The 27221-nt window shown below is 35.7% G+C and overlaps 1 protein-coding gene across 1 annotated transcript in view; it reads right to left on the minus strand.

Moving 5' to 3' along the window:
• LOC122797694 (chymotrypsin-like elastase family member 2A) overlaps positions 1–27221 on the minus strand; it is a 96070-nt gene that overhangs the window by 28092 nt on the left and 40757 nt on the right. The window contains exon 3 of the mRNA XM_044066228.1: positions 25225–25370. Coding sequence (XP_043922163.1) covers positions 25225–25370 — 146 coding nt within the window. The remainder of the gene's footprint in view (positions 1–25224; positions 25371–27221) is intronic.

The following is a 27221-nucleotide window of genomic DNA, read 5'->3' on the forward strand; positions in this document are numbered from 1 at the left end:
TATATATATATATATATATATATATATATATATATATATATATATATAGATATATATAGTTTACTATTAAAATTCCAAATATATACATATATAGTTTATTATTAGAATTCCAAATCTGCTTTGGCTGACCATTCAGAATGTTGGCCCAAAATGCTGAACTCAGAATTTCGAAATAGCAACCAAGGCGAAAATGAATACATCGACATCAATACTTTGATGTATTCAACATAGCAGGAGGTAACATTATCACCTCCTGCTATGCACATTAATGTACCATAATGTACCATTACATTTTACAATCAATGGTATGTTAATTCTACTATTTTGCAGGTGGGAGGCTACGCCAACTGCACCCCCCTCATGTGGGGGCTGCGCCTCCCACACCCCCTGCACATTAAATATACCAACTCCGACATCGCACTACAGTGAGGAAATAGGATAATTCCCTGTTCCTCAATGAACCGCGATCTCCCTGTATGATGTCAAACCCAAATACTCGAACTATACTACCCGTTCGCTGTAGTGTAGTTGATAACATTTTGGTTTGACATTCTGCCAACTTAAAAACTGCCATTCGACCAATGCCGTTGACCAATGCAGTTTCTAAGTTTTGAATGTAAACATATATATATAGATACATACACAAACTCACACACACACACACACACACACACACACACACACACACACATACTTAATATGTGTGTGTGTGCGTGTGTGTATATCAATAGATATATATATATATATAGTTTACTGTCATAATTAGACATGGCATAATATTTTTTATTTAAAAGATTGACTACTTATGTGAATTTTAGGAAGTTCATGTATACCAAATGTCGAACTTGATAAACACAATGATCAACATTCAAACTCCCTAACTTACGGTTTTGAATGTCTATGTTTCCTTTTAATTTTTGCAGGGGGACAAGACCCCCTGTACCTCCCACACCCCCTGCATATTACATATACCAATTCCAAGATTGCACTACAGTGAGCAAAAGGATAAATATCCTGATCCGCACTGTACCACAATCTCCATTCAGAAGGTTATCTTCATATCAATGAATGTATACTCACATTTGCTAATATAAATTCAACCACTTTCAGTTCAATATTATAAGATGTTGAAAACAAGCATTCAACCAACCTGTATTTGCCTATGTCACATTCCTTATTATGATAGTAAACCTATAGATATAGCTACACAGATACAGATATAGCTATACAACTAGATGTAGATATGTGTGTACATTTATGAGTTAGCATGTATTACACTGCAATGATCTCTAAAAATGTATTGTAGTCATTTGATTCTCAGCTAGAGCGTCTTCTGCGTGGAGACATGCGTGAATGGGCATACCTTTGTTGAAGGTTGTGCATCAGGCCTGGCAAGCTGGTACGTAAAAATCAACTGCCAATCATTAGCGGACCGGAGTTCCGCTGTGGTGACCCCTAACCGGGAAAAGCCAAAAGACACAAACAAACTATCATTTCTAACGCTTACATGGTCTATATCTGAACCTGATTTCTTCCATAGTCTTCCATTTGTGGAGAATTTAAGGACACTAGTTGTAGTCAATATCTGATCTTCCTTTCTAAGAAAGTTCATGCTGCACTAAAACTTTACTTGGAGACACCGTTTCTGGAGCCTGTTTTGAAAGCTCTTAATGAACACAAGTCTTAGAGCACCTTTTTTCTTGTAAAACAACTGGTTGTAACCCTTCTGATTGTATCTTTCCATGGAATTTTGTATTTAATGTAGTTGTATTACACAAATGTCTATATCTCCTTCTACACAGCTTTTCATGTTCCCCAAAAACAATGAAAGGTCTTGTTTCTGCTGCATTACAGATGACTTCAACTTTCAGACTGCTAACTTTCCCATGACCTTTGTATTCTTAACTTTTTTCCAGCCTGCAAATCTGGTAGTCTTCTGTATGTTTAGTAATAATAGGAATTTAGTCTCTGCTGATTTCTTTACATGGTTTCCTTTTCTTTGCATAGATTTCCAGGTAATAATAAAGCTGAGGAAGCAAGTGCCTTACTTTTAACTTTCTACCCATTTATAGTATTCCTGCATTCCAAATTTGCAAAATGGCAATCCACATAGGCTTTTTTTTCTACTACCCATTGTTACGAGGCCCTTTCACTCTTTGGATCTTTCTCTCCTACTGACCATTGAACCGAAGATAATTATGAGGTATGTTGTGGGTCTGAATTCCATTTCACACACAACTATTCTGCATTTCTAATTTTTGAACTGTAGACCATTGTAAGGGATGACCGCATCAGGTATGCCCTGTCATGAGGTGACCATAGTATTGCACTGACCATGCTTGCACATGCTGCGCCTGTCACTTTAATTATTTTACAGGTATAGTCCAGTAGCAGAATGAAACACATCAGTACCCACCTTGTCCATGGCTGATCCTGTACTAGGTAATTTAGCATTTCTTCTATTGGATTGTTATTATGGTATATACACTGCAGATAGTAAAGTTCTATATGTGTCAACATTTCCACTCGATGCATCATAGCTGTTGCTCTTTCTTTGTACTTTACTTTGTCAAACTATGATTTATTTATCTTTTCAAACATTTATTTTCTCATTTCATTGTCAGGTATTGTTCTGTTGGTAATTGCCATTAAAAACTGGACACATATTATTTCTTTACTTTAATAAAATTAAGACCGCCCTTTATTCTGTGAGTGCTGCTTTAAGTCAGGATCAGTCTATCTAAACATTTTAAACTTTTTATTATTTCAATAATAACTGCAGTCTCACCTGAATAACTTTGAGTTTTCTTCTAGCAATTCTTCATGAATCTTTGATATTTGGTAAATGTCCTCTACTCAGTAAATCTGATATATGTGAATTGTCTGTTTATTATTTCATTTTCCTATCCTACCTCTGCAGATTAAGTAACATCCTTTGCGATCTCACTACTGCTTTGTGTAAAAACGTTCTGAGTACACTTTTCAAGTAGTTGTGAACTGCTTCCATTTGATACTCTGTGCCACAGACATTGCTAACAGCTCCTTTTCTACTTTACCCAAAGGAGACTTGTTTATTCTCTTGTAGAGCACATACTAATATAATATGGTGAATATAATACTCTATAATATACTATAACAGAACAGACTATAGCAAGCTTAACTGGCCAATAAACTTAGCTGTAACTTTACCCCTCCCTCCCTTCTGTCTGTCCCTCAAGATATACCTGAAACTAGCTCACCTACAGCTATCACACAAGATCTAAAAGTCCTAAAACTGCTTTCAAAAGCTAAAAATAGTGCATCAGTGAGTCGCAGTAACCCTGAATGCATCTTAAATAGCATGAAGCATAATTTAGCCACACCCCTAAAAGCACTGTTCAATTTCATCAGCCATACAGGTTTGCACCAAGTGAACGGAGACTAACTAAAGTCATTTCCCCTGCATAAAGGAGGACCTTCCACAGACCCAAACAATTACAGACCCATCAGTCTGCCCACCCTCATATACAAAGTCATGGGAAAGTTTATTATGGAATTACTCAGTCAGGACATAGGGAACGTCTAAACACTGGACTGATCTCAGTTTGAATTTATCAAGGGCAGGTCATGCTTACTCAGCCTGGTGGACTCTTTTGAACCCCCTGTACTACGATTGGACAGAGGCAGCTCCAAAATGCTTTATACCACAAATTATCTGTGGTATGATCCCGCCCATTCTCATTAGGGGTAATGTATAATTATCAGCCATGCGATATGTAAGGTTAATCTATAACCAAATCGGATAGGTTATTTCAAGCACAAAAACAGAAATTGGCTACGCTTACTACACGTAGTACAACTGATTTAGTCATATCATATTTTTCTAGTACTGGCCTATAAGATTCTTATGCAAAATTACTTTCCTGTTTTTAACTCTGCTCACTGACTACATCTTAACTCTAACAATTTTCTTAGAATTACAGTTATCCTATGTATTGCAAGTACTAACTTTGCAAGGTACTGCATTGCCTTCTGGCTTTACACCTTGCACAATAGTTTGGATTTGCTTTGCCTTAGGCTTCTTCTCTGATGTTACAGTATGACCAATATATGTCATAGTTCTTTCTCTTTTTTACATTTGCTTGTATTCAATTTGAAATAATGATGTCTATATGAATTTTATAACTGTGTCCATTCAGCATATACTTCTGTCTGACCCACACTAACCAAATTTAAATTATAAGAAAAATTGTCAAATACAGCTTACAATTCAAATACATCTAAAACAACCAAGAATTCCTATGGAATAAAAAGAAGAAAAATCTTTTTATTAAAAAACAGAATTAGTGGTTTTGGTATAAAAATCATTAGTTACATTTTTTAGTGAATGGTAAAGGAAGGTGAAATAATAAAAAAGAAGGAGTGGCAAATTGTTTTCCACTATAAACCACATGACATATTAATTAACTCTTGCAAAAAAAAAAAGCTGACCCGAACTAAATATATGTACAACTTGTATGCAATAAATAACTAAACAGAAATAAAACAAAATCAGAAAACATAATAAAATATTAAATAATGCAATAAGTAAGACATAATAAAACGTGAAAATTGTTACACAAACTCTGCATGAGGAATACTTGAAATGTTTAAGAATTATTAAAAATACACATTGAAGAATTAAAGTTTTAACCTCTTTTTCTTGAAAATAGATTCAAAATTGAAATTTAAAATGTGATTTGGCTTACTTTCTTTTCTGAGTCTGAAGAAGTCTGATTTGTGTTATAGAAGTTAAAAGATCATAATCTGCTGTTTGTTGATGCTTGGTGTGCTTTAAAAGTTTCTTTGGCTATCCTGTCAAAGTCACAAGTGAAGAAACTTTGATGTTATTTTATTTAGCTGTAAAGCACAGAAAGCACATACTGACTAATGCGGTCTATATTACTTCATCGAATGCTTAACTGAGGGACTTACTAATCATCGAACGCTATTCAGCAAAATCTCAATTAAGCAAATGTTCGTTTCAGTGAAAAATTTCCTAGGGAAAGGATGTGGTTGGCGATCATCGGGGATTTGCTCTTTTCTCCACTGTAGCATGATCTCAGAGTTGATGTATATATATATAGTTAGGAGACTGTGGGGGTGAAGATCCCTCACACTGAGGGTATGGGGGTGAAGTCCCCACTTTGCAGAGTTTTAAATTTTGTTTTGTTCTGGTCAGTAGCTGGCCTACTATTTTTTTTCCTTAGGAAATGTTTGGCTGAAATGGTTGTTCACTTAATTAAGCTTTCACTGATTTGAGTTCAATGATTAGCGATTTGCTCAATTAAACTTTTGACAAAGTAATATAGACACGTTTAATGGGCTGGGGGGTCTTCCTCTGTAGGACTGTGTGCTGAACTATAACTTCTCCTCTCTTTATGGATGCTGTATTCTGCTGTTTGGTGATACTTGGTGTGCTGTGAACTCTTCCCTGGCTGTTCTTTTTAAGGGCACAGGTGAAGACATTTTGATTCTGTTATTATTTTAGATATACAGCACTAAAAGTATGTGCTGTTTAATAGGGGTATGTGTGTCTTCATATTTAGGCTATGTGCCGAAGTTATAGCTGTTCTGCTCTTGAGTGGGCATTACATTCTACTGTTTGGTGGTGCTTGGTGTACTGTGAACTCTTCATTGCCTATCTATTTAAGGATACAAGTGAAGGAACCTTGATTTTGATATTTTATTTAGTTTCACTGCGCTAAAACTATGTGCTGTTTAATAGGGGACATGCCTTCCTATTTGGAGATGTGTGCTGAACTATAATTGTTCCATTCTTGAGTGGATGTCATATTCTGCTGTTTGGTGGTGCCTGAGCATTGTTGCATTTAAGTAGTTATAGGTTAATAACTTATTTGTTTGGTAGATACTTTATAGTTTACAAATTCAATTAAGAGTTTAAAGCTTATTATTATGGATTCTGAAAAATATTTCCTGCACAGATCCACAGCTGAGGGAGGATTCCACAAGCAGCTGTTAAAACACCTTCTAGATGTAAAATAATTTTATTAAAGTGCTTTTGCAATCCCTATGGATCGCTGAATAGACACCTAAAAGAACACAACAGAGATCACTATTATTGTGCTCAAAAAGGTTTACAATAGTGCGGTAGCTAAGCATATGTTAAAAAAGGGGGAGAACCACTATTTTAATTTTTTAGCTATAGATATCATGGCAGAGGGAATTAGGAAGGGTGTCCTTGTAAATAAAACAGAACAGAAAGAGCTTAGATGGATTTTGTCATTAGCAGCACATAAAGAACTAGGGCTGAATGATTATATTTCCTTGAAACCCATTTTGAAAGTCAGGAAACTTAAGAAATGATTTTATATTTTTAATTATAGAATGTTTTCTTGTTGGGTGTTTTTATCATACATAAATCTTCCCGCATTTTTGTGCTCTATTTTATTGATAGTGAGGTAGTTAAGATATGTTTGAATTAGTTTTAAGTAACCTCCTTCAACTGCTTGATTGCTTTTATTTGTTGCCATGGCAATATTTGATTGATTGTCTAATGATTGGTTAACTATGCAAATTTGTAGTATTTAAATGGGTTGTATTAAGTAGTTTGAATATGGTCTGAAGAAGCGATCCATAAGGATTGCGAAAGCGTTCATGGTTTTAATAAAATTACTTTTACATCTAGAAGTGTTTTAACAGTTGCTTGTGGAATCCTCCCTTGGCTGTGGATCTGTGTAAGGAATGTTTTTTCATTTTTCATGCGTTCTGGTCTCTTGTGCATGGTTTGTCCTCAGGGCAGTTTCTTTATTATTATTATGGATTCTGATGAAGTTCTGTACAATTAAAGAATGAAAGTGCAAATTCACTTTTATACATGCTCACTCTATGTTTTGTGAGGAGGTTTTCATTTTGAGTATTTTGAACTTTAAGTCTAGAGTTTGCATTATGTGAAATCCTTCCCAGCGTGTGTTGGTTGGATTACTAGTGGTTAAGGGCAAAAATATTTAATAATTAGCTAAAACAATGTTTTTTTTTCCTACAATATTAATTTGATAATATTTTAGGAAGACTGTGCCTCTGATTTAAAAAGTGTTTTAAGGAATGGAGTTTATTTTAATTACTACAGATTAAGGTTCTGTCATGCTTGTGTAGGAATTGTGGAGAAAATTTTTAGGACCTCACATGAATGGATCATTATGTGCAATACTAATTGGAAATTTAATAGATCTTTAACAAATTTCTACTCGGGTGCCTGATGCTTGGGAAACAAAGGAAGTGAGTTAAAACTGATTGCAATTTCTGAGGGATATGAGATTATTGTTATTACTGAAACATGGAATTCATCTGATTTACAAATGCCAGAATATGATAAATCTGAATGCTTACAAATAAGCTAGAAAGGTGTTGGCATAACTTCATAGTCAGAAATTCAATTTCTTGCAAACTTGTAAAGACTGTTGCTGAATTGGAATGTGTAATAGTCCAAGCTTACAGAATATTGTTGCATGATCCCATAACATTTGTCACATTACACTTTAATAAAGAAACCAAACACAAAAGCCTTTTGACAACCTTTATTGCTTGAACATAATAATAAATGCATCAAACTTTATTAAACATAACTTCCTTTTATTGAACAGTGATAAAACATTAAATGACCGTCCATAAGGGCAGTACCACAATTCACCCTTAGGAATAAGCAGCATCCTCCATATGCTCACTTATCCTCACACTTCAAGGCAGCATTCAACCACTTACCTTCATCCCAAACCTCCTTTCCCAACCAAACCACCAAGTCCAAGCAACGTCCACACACATTCTTCCACCACTCCAAAATTCCTTCCTCGAATTATCCACCAGAGGGGGGACAGAAGAGGGGCAAGCCTGTCCCTCTTCTCTGCCCCAGGACTTCACCCCCAATCACAACACCCCAAATCCCCAACCCCACAACTTCCATAATAAAAGAGGGAAGGGATGGGTGGTCAACAAAATCATGCCAAAATGTGATAGCAGGCAACACCCCAACTGAAAAGACCTAATGACCCTCCTCTCTCCTTACCTCACTTCCTCCCTTCATCTTTCAAACAAATTAACCCTTTCTTGCCTACTCTGCTTATAAACCTGCTTTATCTACCTATCTTTCTTATCTCCCTTTCCCTAACCCCAACTGCACCCTCCCCTCTCCACTAAAGATGTCCCGTGACAAACCTGTCTGCTCTAAACATCATTTGTCACGTTCTACTTTAATAAAGAAAACAAATACCAAATACTTTTCATGACCTTCATTGCTTGAACATAATAATAAATGCATCAAACTTTATTAAACATAACTTCATCTCATTGAACAGTGATAAAACATTAAATGACCACCCATAAGGCCAACGTACCACCACTCACCCTTGGGAATAAGCAGCACCCTTCATCTGCTCACTTATCCTCACACTTCAAGGCAGCGTTCAACAGCTCATCTTCATCCCAACACCTCCTTTCCCAACCAAACCACCAAGTCCAAGCAGCATCCACTCACACTCTTCCACCACTCCAAAATTCCTCCCTTCATCTTTCAAACTACTTAACCCTTCTTGCCTACTCTCCTTATAAACCTGCTTTATCTACCTATCCTTCCTACCTCCATTTCCCTAATCCCCAACTACACCCTCCCCTCCCCAGTAAAGATGTCCCATGACAAATTTGTCTGTTCTAAACATCACTGATACTTTATTACTGTGCAACCACAATGGATTTAGATATTAATTATAATTATTTGCCTATATTAAACATACATTTAGATTATAGAAATCTGGTACTAATAGGTGACTTTAATTAGCCTTCCATTGACTGGCAAGTACATGAAGGAGGAAATAACTGTAAGAGAGACTTTATTCAGATTTTTGAGTATCATAATATTGCACAATTGATTTTGGAACCAACTTGACATAGTAGTATCCTACACTTGTTATGTACAGATAATCTAATTTTAATTGAAATATTTGGATTTCTTTTCCTCCATGATTATCTGACTATTTGTTCTTCTCTCTATGTAATAGTTCATAAGAGTAACTGAAGAGTATGGACTAATCAGTATAATTATGGTCTAATTGATTCCTACCAGTTAATGAACAATTTGTTATCTTTAGACCGGGTGGAGATGGCTGAGTCAGTTAGTGAGGGTTATGATAATGCAGAATCTCTATTGTATAATGGTGTAGTTGGAATAACATACAACAGACCAGTAAATTCCAAAAATAAATTTGCATTATGGTGGAATAATAATTTGAACAAATTATATGATAGGAAAAAAGAGGGTTCCTTGTGTTTGCCGTAAATTTCCAAATATGTTTAATAAAAAGAAGTTATGATTGAGAAGAAAGGACCTATCTCTACATATAAGAAATGAAAAAAAATGCAATATGAAGATGTTTTGGCAAATGATCACAAAAACATCTAAATGTTTATAAATATATTAATTCCTTCAAGAAAGAAATAAACCATATTAATTTTATTTTTGCAAATGGGTCAAAGATTAGTGACTGTGACTTGATAGCTAATAAATATAATTAATATTTTATTGATTTTGGCATTGCTATAAGTGATTTTTATTCTCAATTCATTGAAGAAAGAATTGACTGCATGACAAAATGTTCTAATATTTCTAAAAAGATGTTATTAAGAACCTTAAATAAAATTAAATCTGATACACTGAGTGGACCAGATTGTACTTCTGGAACTTTGTTGGTTAATATAAAAGATTACTTTGTGAGTATATTGACTAGGATTTTTAATTCTATGATCTATAATGGATATGTACCAGGATCTTGGAAGGACTTGTTAGTTACTCTGAATTGTAAATCTGGATCTAAGATGTCAGTACAGAACTATCATCCAGTATAGAGATGTATTAGTCAACTCCTACTTAATAAAATAATCTTGCATTGCTTGACATTCTCTATTTTTTTTTTTGAAAAGCCATTCTATATTTGTCAAGCTTCTATAAGTATATCTCTAGGGATATGGAGATGGGAATTAGTACAGGTGTAATCTATCTACATTTAATCAAAGCTTTTGACTTACTATTATTCCATGCTGTTGATTTGGCATTGAAACACTATAAGGCTAATCGGTATGTATGTTGGTGAATTAATCATTGACTCAGAGGTAGAACACAAAGAGTAGTGATTTAAGGAAAATAAATCAGATCCAGCACTGGTGGGAGCAGTGTTCCTCAGGGATCTGTGCTCAAGCCTTTGTTGTGTAATATTGTTTTTATATCTATTCCATGAGATGACCATTGTTGGTTGGTTAAGTATAACAGTTGTAAAATGTGTTTTTTTTTTTGCTAATAATAAAGATGATTTTATTAATATTAATAGGTATTTACTATGCTTAGGTAACTGGGCTAGAAAAGTTGGTCTCTCATTCAGTGAGAAAAATTGTAATGCCATGTATTTTGGCACACATATTTTAAGGATATCTATTATATTATCTACATTTGATTTATTGGAAGTTGGTGAATATAAGGATCTTGGAATATTAATTGAGTCCTTTTTTTGTTTTGAAAATCATGTGAGAACCATCTATAGTAATTAGGTTTGAGACAGATGGGTTTGATTCCCAAAACTTTATAACAACAGAGGATACGATCTTAGCTACTTTATTTAACGTATATATCAGACCAGTTTTGGAACACAATATAGTGTTCTGTACTGTTAAGTTGACAGTTTTATTGCATAGAATCAGTACAATGAAAACTAACAAAAAGAATACTTAATAATAAGCAGTTATGCTATAAGGATAGATTTGTTTCATTGTGTCTTTAGAACTTTCCATTAAAGATATATCATGGGTCAATGTTTATAGGTCTATAAGGTGTCTAATGACTTTTTTCTTATATCTTTATAGGGTTTTGAAGTATATAAGAATACAAAGATATATAAACAACATAATTTAAAGTTCCTTTTAGAGTTATACAATAAAAAAGAATAGAACTTGCTATTTAACACATAGGATGGTACAATTATGGAATAAATTACCTGAATACATCAGAGTTACGAATAGTCTAGGAAAATTTAAGAAGTCTTTGAATGATTGGACTGCAACTACAGTGTTTGATCCAACAATTACTGAGATAGTGTTCCTTGAAAGTCATAAGGCATGAACTTATGAACTTATAAAAAATTAAAACTGAATTTCTATAAGTAGTTTGTCTTTCCTTACATTCTGCATCAATTATTTATAGTTTTAGAATATACAAATAGACTTTGTGACAGAAGAATGGAAAACAACATCAGTCGCCCCTGCAAAAGGGCAGAGTATGAATGAACCCAGGTAATTATAGACCCATAAGTTGGACTAGCATCGTATGTTAGGCTATGGAGATGATTATTATGGAATTAATAAATAAAGACATAGGTAATCTAGAAACTCTTGTCCAAGCTAGTCTGATTCTTTCAAGGACAAATCCTGCCTGCTTAACCTGGCCAACTCCTTTTAAAATGTTATTGAAGCAATGGATGAGGGACAGTCAGTACACACAATATAGCTAGACCTTGCAAAGGCATTTTTCACCATCCCCCACTCAGATATTGTTGTTAAACTCTCCCAGTTAATCCCTATGTAACTCACTGAACAGCAAATTGGATCACAAATATAACACAAGAAATGGAGTAGGCATCTGTACTTCTTCTGAAAAACCTCTAGCTAGTGCTGTACCCCATGGTTCAGTCTGTGGACCACTCCTCTTTCACATTTACTTCTTTGAGGTCAAAGCTAATGTGATTTTTTTTGTCTCACCAAGTTGCAGATGCCTGTGAACTTGGCGCTATCACAAACTCTCCAGAAGACACCAAGATCCTCCAAGAGGGCCTTTCCAAAAAATTGCTAGTGTCATAACCATAGAATTAAACTAACTTCCAAAAATATATAGTAATTTCTTTACACAGGCATGATGTCCCCTGTGATTACCACATTTATCACACACCCTTGATAATTTATTGGGTAGTTATGGACAATGGGAACCTATGTGGATAACAAACTGGCCTTGATCTCCATTTATCCACTACTGTAAGAAAGTCCATTTTCATTGCATAGCTTATTAATGAGAGTATGGCATCTAAGTTCAGGAATGTGAGCATTCCACTATATTCAGCACTTATTAGGCTGACCACTGAGCATAATGGTCCCTTCTGTATGCATCTGTCCAAACACTTAACTCAACTTGAATGACAACAATGCTTTCTAACAATGAAAATTAAGGACCTAAATCAAAAAAACTATGTTGACTGTCTCAGAACATTGCCACCCTTTTCAGTATCAAACAAGCTACTTTGGTGCAATCTCTGCCTAATGTACAGAGCCTTAACAAACCCTATTATTTCTGATCTACTGTACATCTGCAAGTCAATGGTAGAATAAACATAAGTCCAAGAGATCTTACTGTCTTCTGCAAAATAAATAGAACATGCTGGAGGGATAGATATGCATCACAGAGAATACCACTTCTTTGGAACTGTCTTCTCTACTCAGCACAAAGTACTTCTCTTATGCAGTTCAGATGTAATCTGGATGAATGGCTGGATAACCACAAATTCACCCCTGGTTTAGCATCTGTGTCTCTTATGGATAGTGTTAAAATGTAAATGTTCTTCCTGGCTCTGGATTATTTATACTTAAATTACAAGGGCTAAACAGTTAATGGGAATGCAGAGCTATGTTTCTAAAGTTTCTCACAGATCAAAATGTCCTCATAAGTATCTATGAGCCTACAGTACCTTCAAAGCCTTCAGTTAATTGCATGGCAGGCTCATTGGAGTACCTCTGTAACTGATGACATGCAAAATGGAAGTGTGAATAATTTGTGCAATCCTAATGTCATATCAAATGTACACTATTTGTATCTTGCCTCATCTAGCATTGTCTACAACAAACCCATGTTTCCTTCTAGTACTTTAAACAATTTAACATTTCACATTCTTGAAATTACTTGATCTTTAATAAAGGAGTAATACTGTATTTTAATCATTTTATTCTGATCATGTAAATCAATGCAAATGCAAATATTGCCTTTGTATACAACTGTTACCATATTATTTAGCAATTCTATTTGTTCTAGTTGCTTTTTAAAGAACAAATGCTTTCCATTTGCTTCATTTCCTTTTCCACTTATGAGTTCTACTGATATGTTATTTGAAGCATAGCCATAAGTAGGGTGAGATAAGGAAGGTCACTGACCTTGTTACCAACTTGTAGGGAGTACAAATGGTTTAGTAATTCAAATGCTGTCATTAAGTGATCATGTAATGACAGTTTGTAAACCATAAAATCCTTTGTTTTATTCAAAGGCAGAAAACGTTAAGTTGTTACATACCTTACAGCTACCTTTAGAAAAACAGTATGACAGTTCACAAGTTGTCATTAAACTGGAAGATTTTGATAGGACTATTTTTTGTCCAGGGAGATGTAATTTTGATAGTTATTGGGTGGTTTATGTTGCTACCTGTATATTATGTAACATGTTTTACACTGGTAAAACCAAGAGGAAGTGGAAAGAAAGAATTAGAGAACACTTGTATGACATTAAAAAGAATAAATTTTCCAGTGCTCTTAATAGGCATTAAATACAGTGTGATGGATTTAAGAAATTTGCACTTTTTGTCATTGATAAAGTGGCAAGGACATTAGGGGTGAGGATGTAGATAGTCTGCTTGAATTTAAGGAATTAATTTAAAAGGTGAGGCTAAATGCCTCTGTTTCTCCAGGCCTCAATGATGATATTTTCACTGCCAGTGTCTTTAGGATGCGACCTTCTAATCTTTAGTTATGAAATCATTATATTTTTAAAATGAAGGAAATAGGTGAGGTTTAATTTGTACTGTGAACATTTTTTTAACTTTAATATGAGAATTTAATAAGATTTTTTTTATACTTATTCTATAAAGTGAATGGGCAGCCATGGTGGTGCAGCGATTAGCATTGCCACCTCACAGCAAGAGGTTCTCTGGTTCGCTGGGGTGCCTTTTGTGCAGAGTCTGCATGTCCTCCCTGTGATCACGTGGGTTTCCTCCAGGTGCTCAGGTTTCCTCCCACATCCCAAAGACATTCTGTAGGTGGATTGGACACTCTAAATTGGCCCTAGGTGTGTGCGTGTGTGTGCCTTCTGTGAAAGGTTGGGTGCCGGGCTGGCAACTCGACACCGTAAAACTCCACTGCCAATCATGAGCAGACAGGTGATTCGCTGTGGTGACCCCTAACTGAAAAGCTGAAAGAAGAAGAAAAAGATTCTTTAAAGTCTTATCATTATTATTTATCTTATTATTTATGTCTTTTCACAAAATATTTAATCTAATATTAGAATATGTTTTTCAGCAGCCAATATTTTATGTGTTTTAACAGTTTAATGGGATGGACTCTGTATGTACATTGTTGATGAATTACACCTTTAGGAGTTTGCTTTTGATCACAATGGGTGTAGTGATTGGTTGATGTTAAATGATTTGATTAAATTATTTAAAGCTGCTAGTAATGGATGTGTACACCTCTGATGAAGTCCTTTGTATATGGACAAAAGCACTTATTAGTGTGTATGAATACTGTGTACATTATTTACATCTAATAGTGTGTGCGACATTCACATTAAAGTTAGACTTTCAGAACCGTTTATCCTGGGTCAACCTTCTTTCATGTTAATAGCTAACATATGCTGTACGAATGCAGATTATTTAGACCATCACCAGTATTTAGCATACAGCTCTATTCACCATTACAAAGGCAACAAAATGTTTAATGTAGAACATTAGTGCAATGATCCAATATAGCTTTTCATGCTAAGGCTGTCAAACACTGTGAAGAACATTGTAAATGTCATTATTAATCTTCCTGGCAATATATCTAACTCAAACTAAAAAAGAAAGCAAAGCATTGGCAAACTCAAAGAAAACTGCAGTGGAGTTCCATAAAAAAGAAAACTTCAGTCTGAACAAAATGCCATCTCCAGTGTTAAAGTGCTTGCTGACATCCTAAGATTGCTGATTGTTCATGAATTGTCAGCTGACATAAATATTCAGTGGAGTGGAAGGTGTGATGGAGGTAGTATATGGTCAGATATTTGATATCATGTTTAATTTGGGGACATCCAAGGTAGTTCATTGCCATAGGTTAATAGATTCATAGGTAAATACTAGGCAATCAGTCCGCAGACCATGACAAGCCTTATCTACAATCTCACAGCACCCATCCCGTGTTATCAGAGATGCAAAGTCCACCTTTAAATAACATTTTCTGCATAACTTTTCTGTTTGATGCATGTCATACTATAAGACAATGCACCATGCATTTTAATTTTAGTATCTCCCATCCCAGTGGCAGAATAGCAGGTCTTAAGATGGACAGTTCTAAAGCTCGGTAAGCTATCATGGAGGAGAAACACTTCCCAAAATGTCCAAACACAAGGAAAGTCATTGTTAGTAGAACAGGGTCCTTGGATAAAAAACAGAGACACAATTTCCACAACAACATCCAACTCAATGGCTAAAATTGTAGATAAAAACTGCAACAAGGTTATATGGTCAGCGCTTTCGTGGTGTAGATACACCACTTTATCAGACCTATATAGTGTGTGGTAATTAAAAAACAACCAATAACAAATAAGCAACTATTAACTTAAACAATCCTTCCTTAAAAAGACAGCACATCAGTAGCACAAGTTAAAAATCAGCATCATAAAAAAACATGCTATACTTTCATATAGCTCAAGAAACATATATACATACCACATAATTCTTATTATTAAATTCCATATATATATTTAAAAGTCTATTCTACCTAATTCATGAGTATTATAATAAAATACTTTATTTCTTGACCAATGGTCTTGATTTTAGTAAGGGTTTAAGGGGTACCCTATCGTTTAAACTCCTCCCTTTGTCTACCCTGAATCTCACTATCCATCTGCTTTCTGTTGTCTCTGTCAGGTTCACAATGTCACCCTCTCTTTCACTTCCATGAACCATTTCAACAACAAGAAATCTGAATGTGTGGGAAATATCTGTTGTATTTACATGTTTTGCCAGGGCATTAGTGCAGTCACCATTCCTAATTTTAGCATATGTTCTCTAATCCTATATCTGAGTTTCCTGTTGGTCTTGCCAACATAAAAAGATGACCATAGGTTACTTACCACTAAATAAACAATATTCATACTGTTACAGCTTGCTCTAACATTAAATTCAAACTCTGTTTGAAAATCCGGATGTAAAAATGTATTGGTAGTGTCATTGTACCTACACTGATTACAATTATGACAAGGAATGGTACCTTTCTTGCCACCCGAACCATCCATATCTCTTCTCTTCTTTGAATAGCATAAAAATTGTTTAAGTTACTTTTTATTCTTATAAGAAAAACAGGGCTTCTAACCTACAATGGGATGTATATCTGGATCTTGTGTTAAAACAGCCCAATACTTCCTAAAAACATGTGTAACCACACATACATCGCTCTAAAATTCAGTAGGAATACGTACAAAATTATTTGTCCTTTTCTTATTACAACTCAGATTACATGTACTTGAGACACCCTCCTCTGTATAATATGGTTTCCCCACATTATACCAGAGATCTGCTGCATTAGATAGTATCTCACGAGTAGTGGAATCAGTGTACACCCTCTCCTCAAACCTCTGTTCCAAGTTATTCAATTCAACATCAAATACTTCATCCTCTGTAGTGAGCCTAGAGACCCGTAAAGTTTGACCTTTGACTACATTTGTAAAAATGTGCCTGGGATGCATACATTAGGAATGGTGACTGCACTAATGCCCTGGCAAAACATGTAAATACAACAGATATTTCCCACACATTCAGATTTCTTGTTGTTGAAATGGTTCATGGAAGTGAAAGAAGGGGTGGCATTGTGAACCTGACAGAGACAACAGAAAGCAGACGGATAGTGAGATTCAGGGCAGACAAAGGGAGGGGTTTAAATTATAGGGTACCCCTTAAACCCCTGCTAAAATCAAGATCATTAGTCAAGAAATAAAGTATTTTATTATAATTCTCATGAATTAAGCAGAATAGACTTTTATATTACACTATATGTGTGTGTATATATATATATATATATATATATATATATATATATATATATATATATGTATATATATATATATATATACATATATATATATATATATATATATATATATATATATATATATATATATATATGGAATTTAATAATGAGAATGATGTAGTATGTATATACGTTTCTTGAACTATATGAAAATATAGCATTTTTTTATTATGCTGATTTTTAACTTGTACTAGTGATGTGCTGTCTTTTTAAGAAAGGATTGTTTAAGTTAATAGTTGCTTATTTGTTATTGGTTGTTTTTAAATTACCATACACATATATATATATATATATATATATATATATATATATATATATATATATAAAATAGTTGAATGGCTTGTTAGTAATAGGTCTGATAAAGTGGTGTAGCTAATACACCATGAAAGCGCTCACCAACTAAATGTGTTGCAGTTTTTATCTACAGTTATAGCCATTGAGTGGTCTGTTGGATGTTCTTGTGGAAACTGTGTCTCTATTTTTTATCCAAGGACCCTGTTCTACTAACAACGACTTGCCTTGTGTTTGGATACTTCTACCTTCTTTGGTCGTGGTTGGTAGCAATGGCAGAAACCAGTGTTAATAGGGGTTTATATTATAACATCGAAGTAGTAAAACGTTGAATCTTATAATATCGAACCCAAAACAGCAAACGCTGAAAATAGAGAAGCTGCAGAACATTGAATTCTTTCCTAGGGAAAGAATTTGGTGGGCTGTTTCTGCCACTTCGCTATTTTCTCCATTATGGTGTGAAGGTTATGGACCGGGTTAAGGTAAGTGTGCGAATGGACCGGGTTAAGGTGAGTGTGGGAATGGGATAGTTAGGGACCTTAGGGTTAGGGAGCGGGTAAGGTGAGTGTACGATAGTTAGGGACCTTAGGGTTAGGAAGCAGGTAAGGTGAGGGTGCAATAGTTACGGACCTTAGGGTTAGGGTTTGGGTTATGGTAAGTGGATAGATAGTAGTGTATGTACGGTTTAGTGTAGGGTGAGAGGTAGGATTTTAAGTGTATATGTGTGGATTACTTTTTTTGGTGTGCTTGCATGGTGTGTGTGTGTGTGTGTGTGTGTGTGTGTGTGTGTGTGTGTGTGTGTGTGTGTGTGTGTGTTTCTCGGAACAGAAAATATTTTCCCTGGGAAAAAATTTGCTGTTCTGAGCTTTCGATTATATCACATTTCGACATTCCAAGTTCATGCTTATAGTGTTCGATATTTTGGGATTTTGATTATGTGATATTCACCCATTAATAGGGCAGTCGGCCCTACCAATATAGTTGGAAATGATTTGAGCCATAATCTACAAGTATCTGAAGGATTGGGTGAGAACATTTCTGCTAAAATGATGGAATTTGTTAAGAAGAAAGCATGCCTAAAGTTGGAAAATGTACTGACTGACAATGATGGTACCAATGAATATACTGACATTGATTTCTCTGCCTTCTTGAGAGATGTGCATAAGTCTGAAGACTTTTTATACAAAATTAAGAAGATACAGGCACAACGAGTGCATTTTGACAAGTGCCTCAAGAATAAGGTAATTCTGAGGGGTCTAAGAACACTTAAAATGTCCACCTATGGTGAGCAACAACCTGAACTTCTATCAAGGTGGCAGCAACTGAACCCAGAGGTAAGCTTTAACTATCTTCGCTTACTTCTAGAATTTAGTGATAAAGAGGAGACCCAGGGAATGCAGAATATTCTTTCGCAGAGAGAAATGTTATTCTGTGCATATCCTCAGAAGTTGGTAGAAGAAAAATTGAAAAATATACTTGATTCTGTTTGTATCTTTGAAAACAGACTGATGAGACAGAAACTAGGCAAGCTACAGAGGGACATCAATGATTTTAAGGTGGGTCATGTGTTTGTATGGCCCAAAAACCATACAGAGGAACCAGAAGGGGCCCAGACTACCTTAAAACAGAGAGACAATACGAGTGATGTAATGACGATGTCTGCCTCCACCAGTAATGTTGCATCTACAGAGGAATGGCTTGGGGCTAAACGTAAAGCTAATGCTCCACCCCTTACTACAGATGCTGATGTAGCTAATGACGTCTGTAGATTAAATAAGAAAGGCTCGCTTGAGAAAACGTTCGAGAGTGGAACTAAAGAACATAATAGTATAACTACAGAAATGTGTTTTCCGATTATATCAAATTTATTAGAAAATAATGAAGCAACGTTTTTTCGGACACTACCCATACGCTTGGAGACAACAAGGAACCAAGAAAGTTCTACAGAAGCCAAATGAGAAGGAGATACTCCCAGGACATTCCAGGCAAGAAAGGTCCGAAGAAAACGTAATTTGGAACATTTCTTCAAGGACATTAAACCAGGTACAAATTGCTTTACTGAATAAAGGACTTTCATTTATACCCTCAAGAAGAACTGAGGTAACCAAAACTATATTTAATTTAAAATTGTTTAACAGAAATGTTTTGCTAAAGTTGATGCATGAAAATGATTTAGATTTTGATAGTCAGATATAGGAAACCTAGTATGTTTATACCACCGAGTAACACTACTATGGACATTTTCTCACAGCTGTGTGAAACAGAATTATTTGAGAAGTTGATTGATAATAGAAAAAGCAACTTCTGTAATATGAATAAGCATGAAAATGAGTCTTTAAGAAGCCTGCAAATGGACCAAAGTATTGTAATAAAACCTATGGACAAAGGGAGTCCAATAGTGATTCTGGACAGTGATTACTATAACTGGACTATGCAAGATATGTTATGTGATAACAATGTTTATAAATTGATTAGTCCTTAGAAAACTAATAGTGAATGTTGAAGATACTTTATATGACATGTTATTGAATCATTCTATAGACTTAGATTTATATAATTATTTTAGAGTACCCAAACCCTTGACACCAGTTATAAATGGGTTACCCAAAATTCGTAAAAATCCAGTTACACCCCCACTGAGACCCATTGTTTCCGGGAGGAAATGGGTAACAGAGCCTATATCACTGTTTCTGGAAAGGATCCTAAGTCCCATTGTTGATAAGAACAAGTGTATTCTTAAGGATTCTAAGCAGTTTTTACAAGACCTATTTAGTTATAATAAGGATGTTGATTTGCAGAAAGGTACAACTTTGTTGGTCATGTTAGATGTATGCTCCTTGTTCACATGCATACCTAATGAGCAAGGTGTGGACATGCTGCATGAATATTTATTACTTGATGAAACCTATGAAGGCAGACACATAGATCTATTATGTCAGCTTATGATGCTTATTCTGGAAAATAATGTCATGGTGTTTGACCATGGCTTATATTTACAAAAAGAAGGCGTAGCTATGGGCACTTCTAGGGCCAATAGCTACGCCAGCTTGGTAATGGCCAGTTGGGAGAATCATCATGTGCTATCACAAGACAGGTGGGACCAGCTGATTTTCTACAAACATTTTGTGGATGACCTGTTTCTACTGTGGAAGGGTAGCACAGCTGGGTTAGACAGCTTCTGTGAATTCATTAATGGTACAATTAATTTTTTTAACATTTGAGGTGAATTCCTCTTACAATGAGATGAACTTCCTTGATATATGTGTATATTGGGATAGCACTGGTAAATTATCCACCAAGATGTATAGGAAGGATTGCCATAGGAATCACCTTTTGCACAGAAGCAGTATGCATCCCAGGCACATTTTTACAAATGTAGTCAAAGGCCAAACTTTACGGGTCTCTAGGCTCACTACAGAGGATGAAGTATTTGATGTTGAATTGAATAACTTGGAACAGAGGTTTGAGGAGAGGGTGTACATTGATTCCACTACTCGTGAGATACTATCTAATGCAGCAGATCTCAGGTATAATGTGGGGAAACCATATTATTCAGTGGAGGGTGTCTCAAGTACACATAATCTGAGTTGTAATAAGAAAAGGACGAATAATTTTGTACGTATTCCTACTGAATTTTCGAGCGATGTACGTGTGGTTACAGATGTTATTAGGAAGTATTGGCCTGTTTTAACACAAGATCCAGATATACATCCCATTGTAGGTTAGAAGCCCTGTTTTTCTTATAAGAATAAAAAGTCACTTAAACAATTTTTATGCTATCCAAAGAAGAAAACAGATATGGATGGTTCGGGTGTCAAGAAAGGTACCATTCCTTGTCATAATTGTAAACAGTGTAGGTACATTGACACTACCAATATATTTTTACATCCGGATTTTCAAACAGAGTTTGAGTTTAATGTTAGAGCAAGCTTTAACAGTATGAATATTTTTTATTTAGTGTTATGTAACCTATGTTCATCTTTTTATGTTGGCAAGACCAACAGGAAACTCAGATATAGGATTAGGGAACATATGCTAAAAATTAGGAATGGTGACTGCACTAATGCCCTGGCAAAACATGTAAATACAACAGATATTTCCCACACATTCAGATTTCTTGTTGTTGAAATGGTTCATGGAAGTGAAAGAGGGGGTGACATTGTGAACCTGACAGAGACAACAGAAAGCAGATGGATAGTGAGATTCAGGGCAGACAAAGGGAGGGGTTTAAATGATAGGGTACCCCTTAAACACCTCCTAAAATCAAGATCATTGGTCAAGAAATAAAGTATTTTATTATAATTCTCATGAATTAGGTAGAATAGACTTTTAAATATATATATGGAATTTAATAATAAGAATTATGTAGTATGTATATATGTTTCTTGAACTATATGAAAGTATAGCATGTTTTTTTATGATGCTGATTTTTAACCTGTACTAGTGATGTGCTGTCTTTTTAAGGAAGGATTGAAGGATTGCTTAAGTTAACAGTTGCTTATTTCTTATTGTTTTTTTTTAATTACCACATATATATATATATATATATATATATATATATATATATATATATATATATATATATATAATAGTCAAATAGTTGAATGGCTTGTTAGTAATAGGTCTGATGAAGTGGTGTATCTACACCACAAAAGCGCTCACCAAATAAACTTTCCAAAATGTCTTTTTTCCTGGCTTTTGCAGCAATGTGGTCCTCTGGTAGGACCTCTTTGAGTAACATAGCTTCTACTTTTTTGTACCTAAGAGAAGTAGGGTGGTATTCATAGTCATTACACAAATGTCTAAAGTCTATCTGAGTGTCCATACATTTCTACAACAAAGCTGTGATTCATAGAGGCCACTTACTCAAATGTGCTATGGCTGAGAATAAGCACAGACAAACTAAATCATAATGAGATACAAATGAGAAATAATGTAAAACCACATGCAGTAATGAGGCCTTCTCCCACCTAATTGCAATTTATAGTCAGTGTTTTGCCCTTTGTCGATCTGTCCCCTGATTTGTTATAAAAGGAGGAGATGCACCCATTGTTTCCACTTTGTAATCAGTGATGATGCTGTCACTTGCCCTTAGCCTTGCTATTTCCCTGTGTGAGCAGCTTGTCTTGGTCAGGCGAGAACTGCTTGCACTCAGCATCACTTGCCAGTGAAGAAAGTGTTAATATACACAGGGAATTACACGCTATAATTTTGATAATCTGGTGATACTTGATAGATTTGGAGTGGACAGGTTTATTGTAAGGGTCTTGATAAGTATGTATGCCCTTACAGGCACTTTTGGCCTTCCTATCCGTATATATGCAAAGGTATGTAGAGCCCTTACTACAGTTGCCACTGGGACCTTCCAGGGGTTGACTGGGACATGTTAGGTATCTCACAGGCTTCTGTCTCAAGGATACTTCATCAGTTCCTGGATATATTCTTGGCATATGTGAATCAGTACATCTATTCCAGTGTCATCTCTGGATGGTGCCTGGACCATGTGTGCCTTTTACTGGGAGGCACAATTCCTTGAGGTACTGAGTGCAACAGATTGCTGCAATTATAGAAAAGGCTACCATCCATCAATTGCCTGGTAGTGTAGGATGCATGGAGTTGCATCACCAGTGCCTCTGTCCAGCATCCTTGCAATATATATATATATATATATATATATATATATATATATATATATATATATACAGTTCACATATCTGCTGCTGCAGACTTTGGTAATAGCCACTGTCCACACCATCTCTGATTATTGCAGTCCCATCATTTTCTATGTCAAAGTCCTTCCCACATATGGAGAGGAAGTATTCTTCATCTGGTGTTAAAGGGATAAGTGTTGGATGCCCTCTCCCAGTACTGCTATGGACAATTGCATTCAGCCTCACCTTGGCTCTTGCATGTCCGACCATACAATTTGCTCTCTTCTTGCACTGTGTTAATGTGCAGATCCTTCCACTGACCACGTTAATGCCCATAACAGATAGAATCCAGGCATTAGCCCTCACAGCTTGTTTGGACTCCACTTTGCCAAAAATGTTTTTGCCATTTGTCCTATGTGCTGCCATGGGGATACAGTTTTCCTCATGGCAGAAGTTGTCCTTTCTCTGCTTTGATCCATGGTTTTGCATTGTTACTGTACATAAAAAATATTCCACAGTCATACCCCCAAAACGTTTGATGTAATCATTACCCCAACAGTTCAATAATGAAATCATGCCTGCCATTCTCAGGAAAACAATTAAGGTGATACAAAGCTGATAATTATACACACATGCAGAGTCTCAGTCCAGCCAGTAAAGTTGTGCTGAAGTAATGTTTGCAATATCATGAATGCATTCACAATAGGAAGGCAAGGACTTTGTTGCTCGATCCATCTTTGTCCTACCACTGTCATATTTTATTCAGCAGTGACACTCAGAAATCTCCAGTAAAGACACATATATGTTGAGCCAACAAAACATTCTTGCCAATGCAGAACTTCAAAACTAAATCAATGTATCTCTGTGACATATACACAATCACTGAATGATACCCAATGAAATGATTTTGTCAGCTATCACTAATCATTTCCATTCCTGCTGTAATGATTTTCTATTTACAAATGACAAATTTACAGTTTAAAGTATTCAATCAAGCCATTATAATATGCCTACCATATCAGTAATTCAAATATTTCTTTAAGAGAACTCAGTAATCTTACATCATTTGAACTGCTTCATATTAATCTGCAATATTTTTATTATTTTCGCTTACTTTAAAAAATCAGTGGTTTCCCAAGACATTTGCCACCTATGCTGAGTAATCATAAGTTAATACATTGGTGTTGAACTTATTCACATAAGATCAGTGTAATTTATACCTTTTGTATGCAAATTAGGCCCTCATTTGCTTATTTCTATGAATGGCAGTAATATGCAAACGTGTAAGGCAACTTATTCATGTAACTAGGTCTTGGCTACTCGTGAACATCATCTTGAGTTCATGTGAATATGCTGAGAATCACAACAGAGTCCAATTCACTCCTTAGCAATCCCTAGAATGCAATGGGAACATGCAGATAACCTCAGTTATTCTCTCATCTGGCTGTGTTTAGAAAAGGCAAAATGGAGTCATATGCTTGTGAGTTTGCACAACCATGAAGTATCACCCCCGCCCATCTAACAAAGCTCTCAACATTCATTAAAAGTGGATACTCATGCATGTAGGAAGATTTATTGCTTTAAAAAGCACCCCCCAGAAAAATACTACTGCCATGTTGCATGAGGAATATATAAATAACATTTAGGTGTAATACTCCAAAAATCTAGCAAAAGCAAAGCAGCAGCAGGGGTGGCCTTAGGTCAACTGGTGCCCTAGGCAAAAGGGCTCCACGGTGCTCCCCCACCACACCACCCAGTGCCCCCAACCTGGTCTACCTACACCAGATAAATACTGGAAAAGTGTCCCTGCTACAGAGGTGCCCTAGGCGGCCGCCTAGTTGGTCTATGCCTAATGCCGGCTATGAGCAGCAGCAATAATAAGTAAGATTTCATTAATGACTTTCAACCACCACATAAATAAAATGTAAACGCATTACTTTAACAGGGGAAAAACATGAAGGTGATAAAGCATTGTTAGTCAAATCAAACTTGCCAATAATAGCAGTCCCAAGGCTAATGTCCCTTCTGGTTAACTAGATTTGGTTAGGGGGATGTCGCACCCCAAACAAAGTTGTTCCAAATCTCTGGACCTTGGCCCTACTCATGCTTTGTTCATTCTGGTACTGACACTTCAAACAATGACAATACATCTGAAGGCACAAGGCCATATTTTTACCTGACAAGCTGCACTTTTGCCATCACCACCAGCACACACCATAGTTTCTAAGACATTAGAACCCCACCAGTCACTCAAAGTGCAAGTAGCATGGTCCACAGCTGAGACTTGGGCCTCTCGTAAAACATCAGATACATCACTGTTAACTGAAAAAAAACAGAGAAATAATTATTATCTAATAAAGTAAGCTAGATTGTAATATCAGGATGCAGCAAAATACTGTTTTTATTCCATTTCATGTCAGAAATCAATAGTCCTTTACTTAAAAAAAAAAAAAAAAAACATGAATTACCTTACGTGTAATGTTCCATTTGTCTGACATTCTATGATCTGTGTGGCTATTCTTCTATGACTTTTTAACATCAGAGTCACATATATGAGAATGCACATTTAAATGCTCCACAATCATATTAAAAATAAATAAATGAAATTACTTAGGTTCATAGGTAGGAACTAGGCTATCGGCCTCAGGGCCTATACAAGCCTAGCCAAAAAGTTATCCTGGCTTTTCCCACCCAAGAAAATTATTTTCCTGTGCCTCTGTTGAGCAGAGCCACAGAGGTGATCCCCAGGGTGAATTTCCTATTTCCCATACATCATCAAGATTTTTCTTGAAGAGTGCTAATGAGAAGCTTTGTTTAATATATATAGGTAGTTTGTTCCAGAGTTTGGGAAGTCTCTGGGACATGAATCTATCCCTCCAGCATGATCTGTTTGTTGTGGTGACAAGGTTTAGGTCCCTAGAGCGTGTAGCTCAGAAGGATTGGGATTTCTTTAAGTGTAGCATGTCCAATGGCTCTGGGTTTGACATACCTTTGTATGTTAGGCAGAGATCGCCTCTTGAGTAGGTGATATGCAACGGAGTAAAGCTGGAGTTTTTTGAGACGGTCTGCATAGGGCATCTGTTTGAGGCCAGTAATCCTCTTTGTGAAGTATTTCTGCTGCCTTTGCAGTTGTTGTAGATGTCTTGTGAGGTACATACCAAAAGGGGCATTGTACTCTATAATGGGTTTAATGAGTGATGAGTAGAGGGAAACAATGACCTCTTTTTTCCTGGATGAGACACCTTTTGTGACTATTCTCTCACACTGAGATGAGTGATGCTTTATGATGCAGATTTGAATGTCATGTTTTGGAATTCCTCTCTAATTTGAAAAATAACATGAATTTGAAAAGAAATTCAAATTCATAATATTGCAGTGCTTCACTGTAATGGAGCTGAAAGGGCTAATGCACACTTGAAGGCTATATGGAAGTTTATATCCTTGGGCAATAAAAAGGAAACGATGGAAATCTGGTAATTTATCGGGGTTTCTCTTAACTTCAGATCTTGTCCTGTATTTCAGCCATTCTCTAGAATTCAGAAAGGCCCCTGTTCTTGTGGAAATTGCCTACTTCAGGTAGATCACTTACACATACACACACACACACACACACACACACACACACACACACACACACACACACACACACACACACACACACACACACACACACACACACACACACACACACAGGTGTAACTTGGGTGGCGCCAAGAGAGGCAATCACTCCAGTCACAAAGTGTTAGAGGATGCAAGTAGCAGTACCTGATTTGTCTTCAGTGCATACTGGCACTAAAATAAATGCTGGTACTGCACTTGTGGTTAAAAGTGAAACGCTCTAACATTCCTTTTTTTACTTCAACTGTAGCAGCTACTTGTTACAAATGCAGCAAGCAACTTGCTATTGTTTAAAAGAAGAAAAAAGCTTTTTTATTGTTTTTGTATCTATTTTTGCTCTTTAAGTCAGAGAATAGATTTTTAAATTAATTCATTAATTAATTAATTAAGTGAGTAAGTAAGTGGTAGATATCACTATAGAAATAGCTAGCTACACCTCTGTGCACACATATTCATTTATCAACAAATAAGCCTCCTCCCATTGTTCATCACAGTCACATAAACAAACACCCATTCACCCACATGCATGTTCCAACACATCCAGACTCTATTTCT

Source organism: Protopterus annectens, chromosome 3.part1 (genome assembly GCF_019279795.1).
Source record: "Protopterus annectens isolate FY-2018-M chromosome 3.part1, PAN1.0, whole genome shotgun sequence".
Classification (NCBI taxonomy): Eukaryota; Metazoa; Chordata; order Ceratodontiformes; family Protopteridae; genus Protopterus; species Protopterus annectens.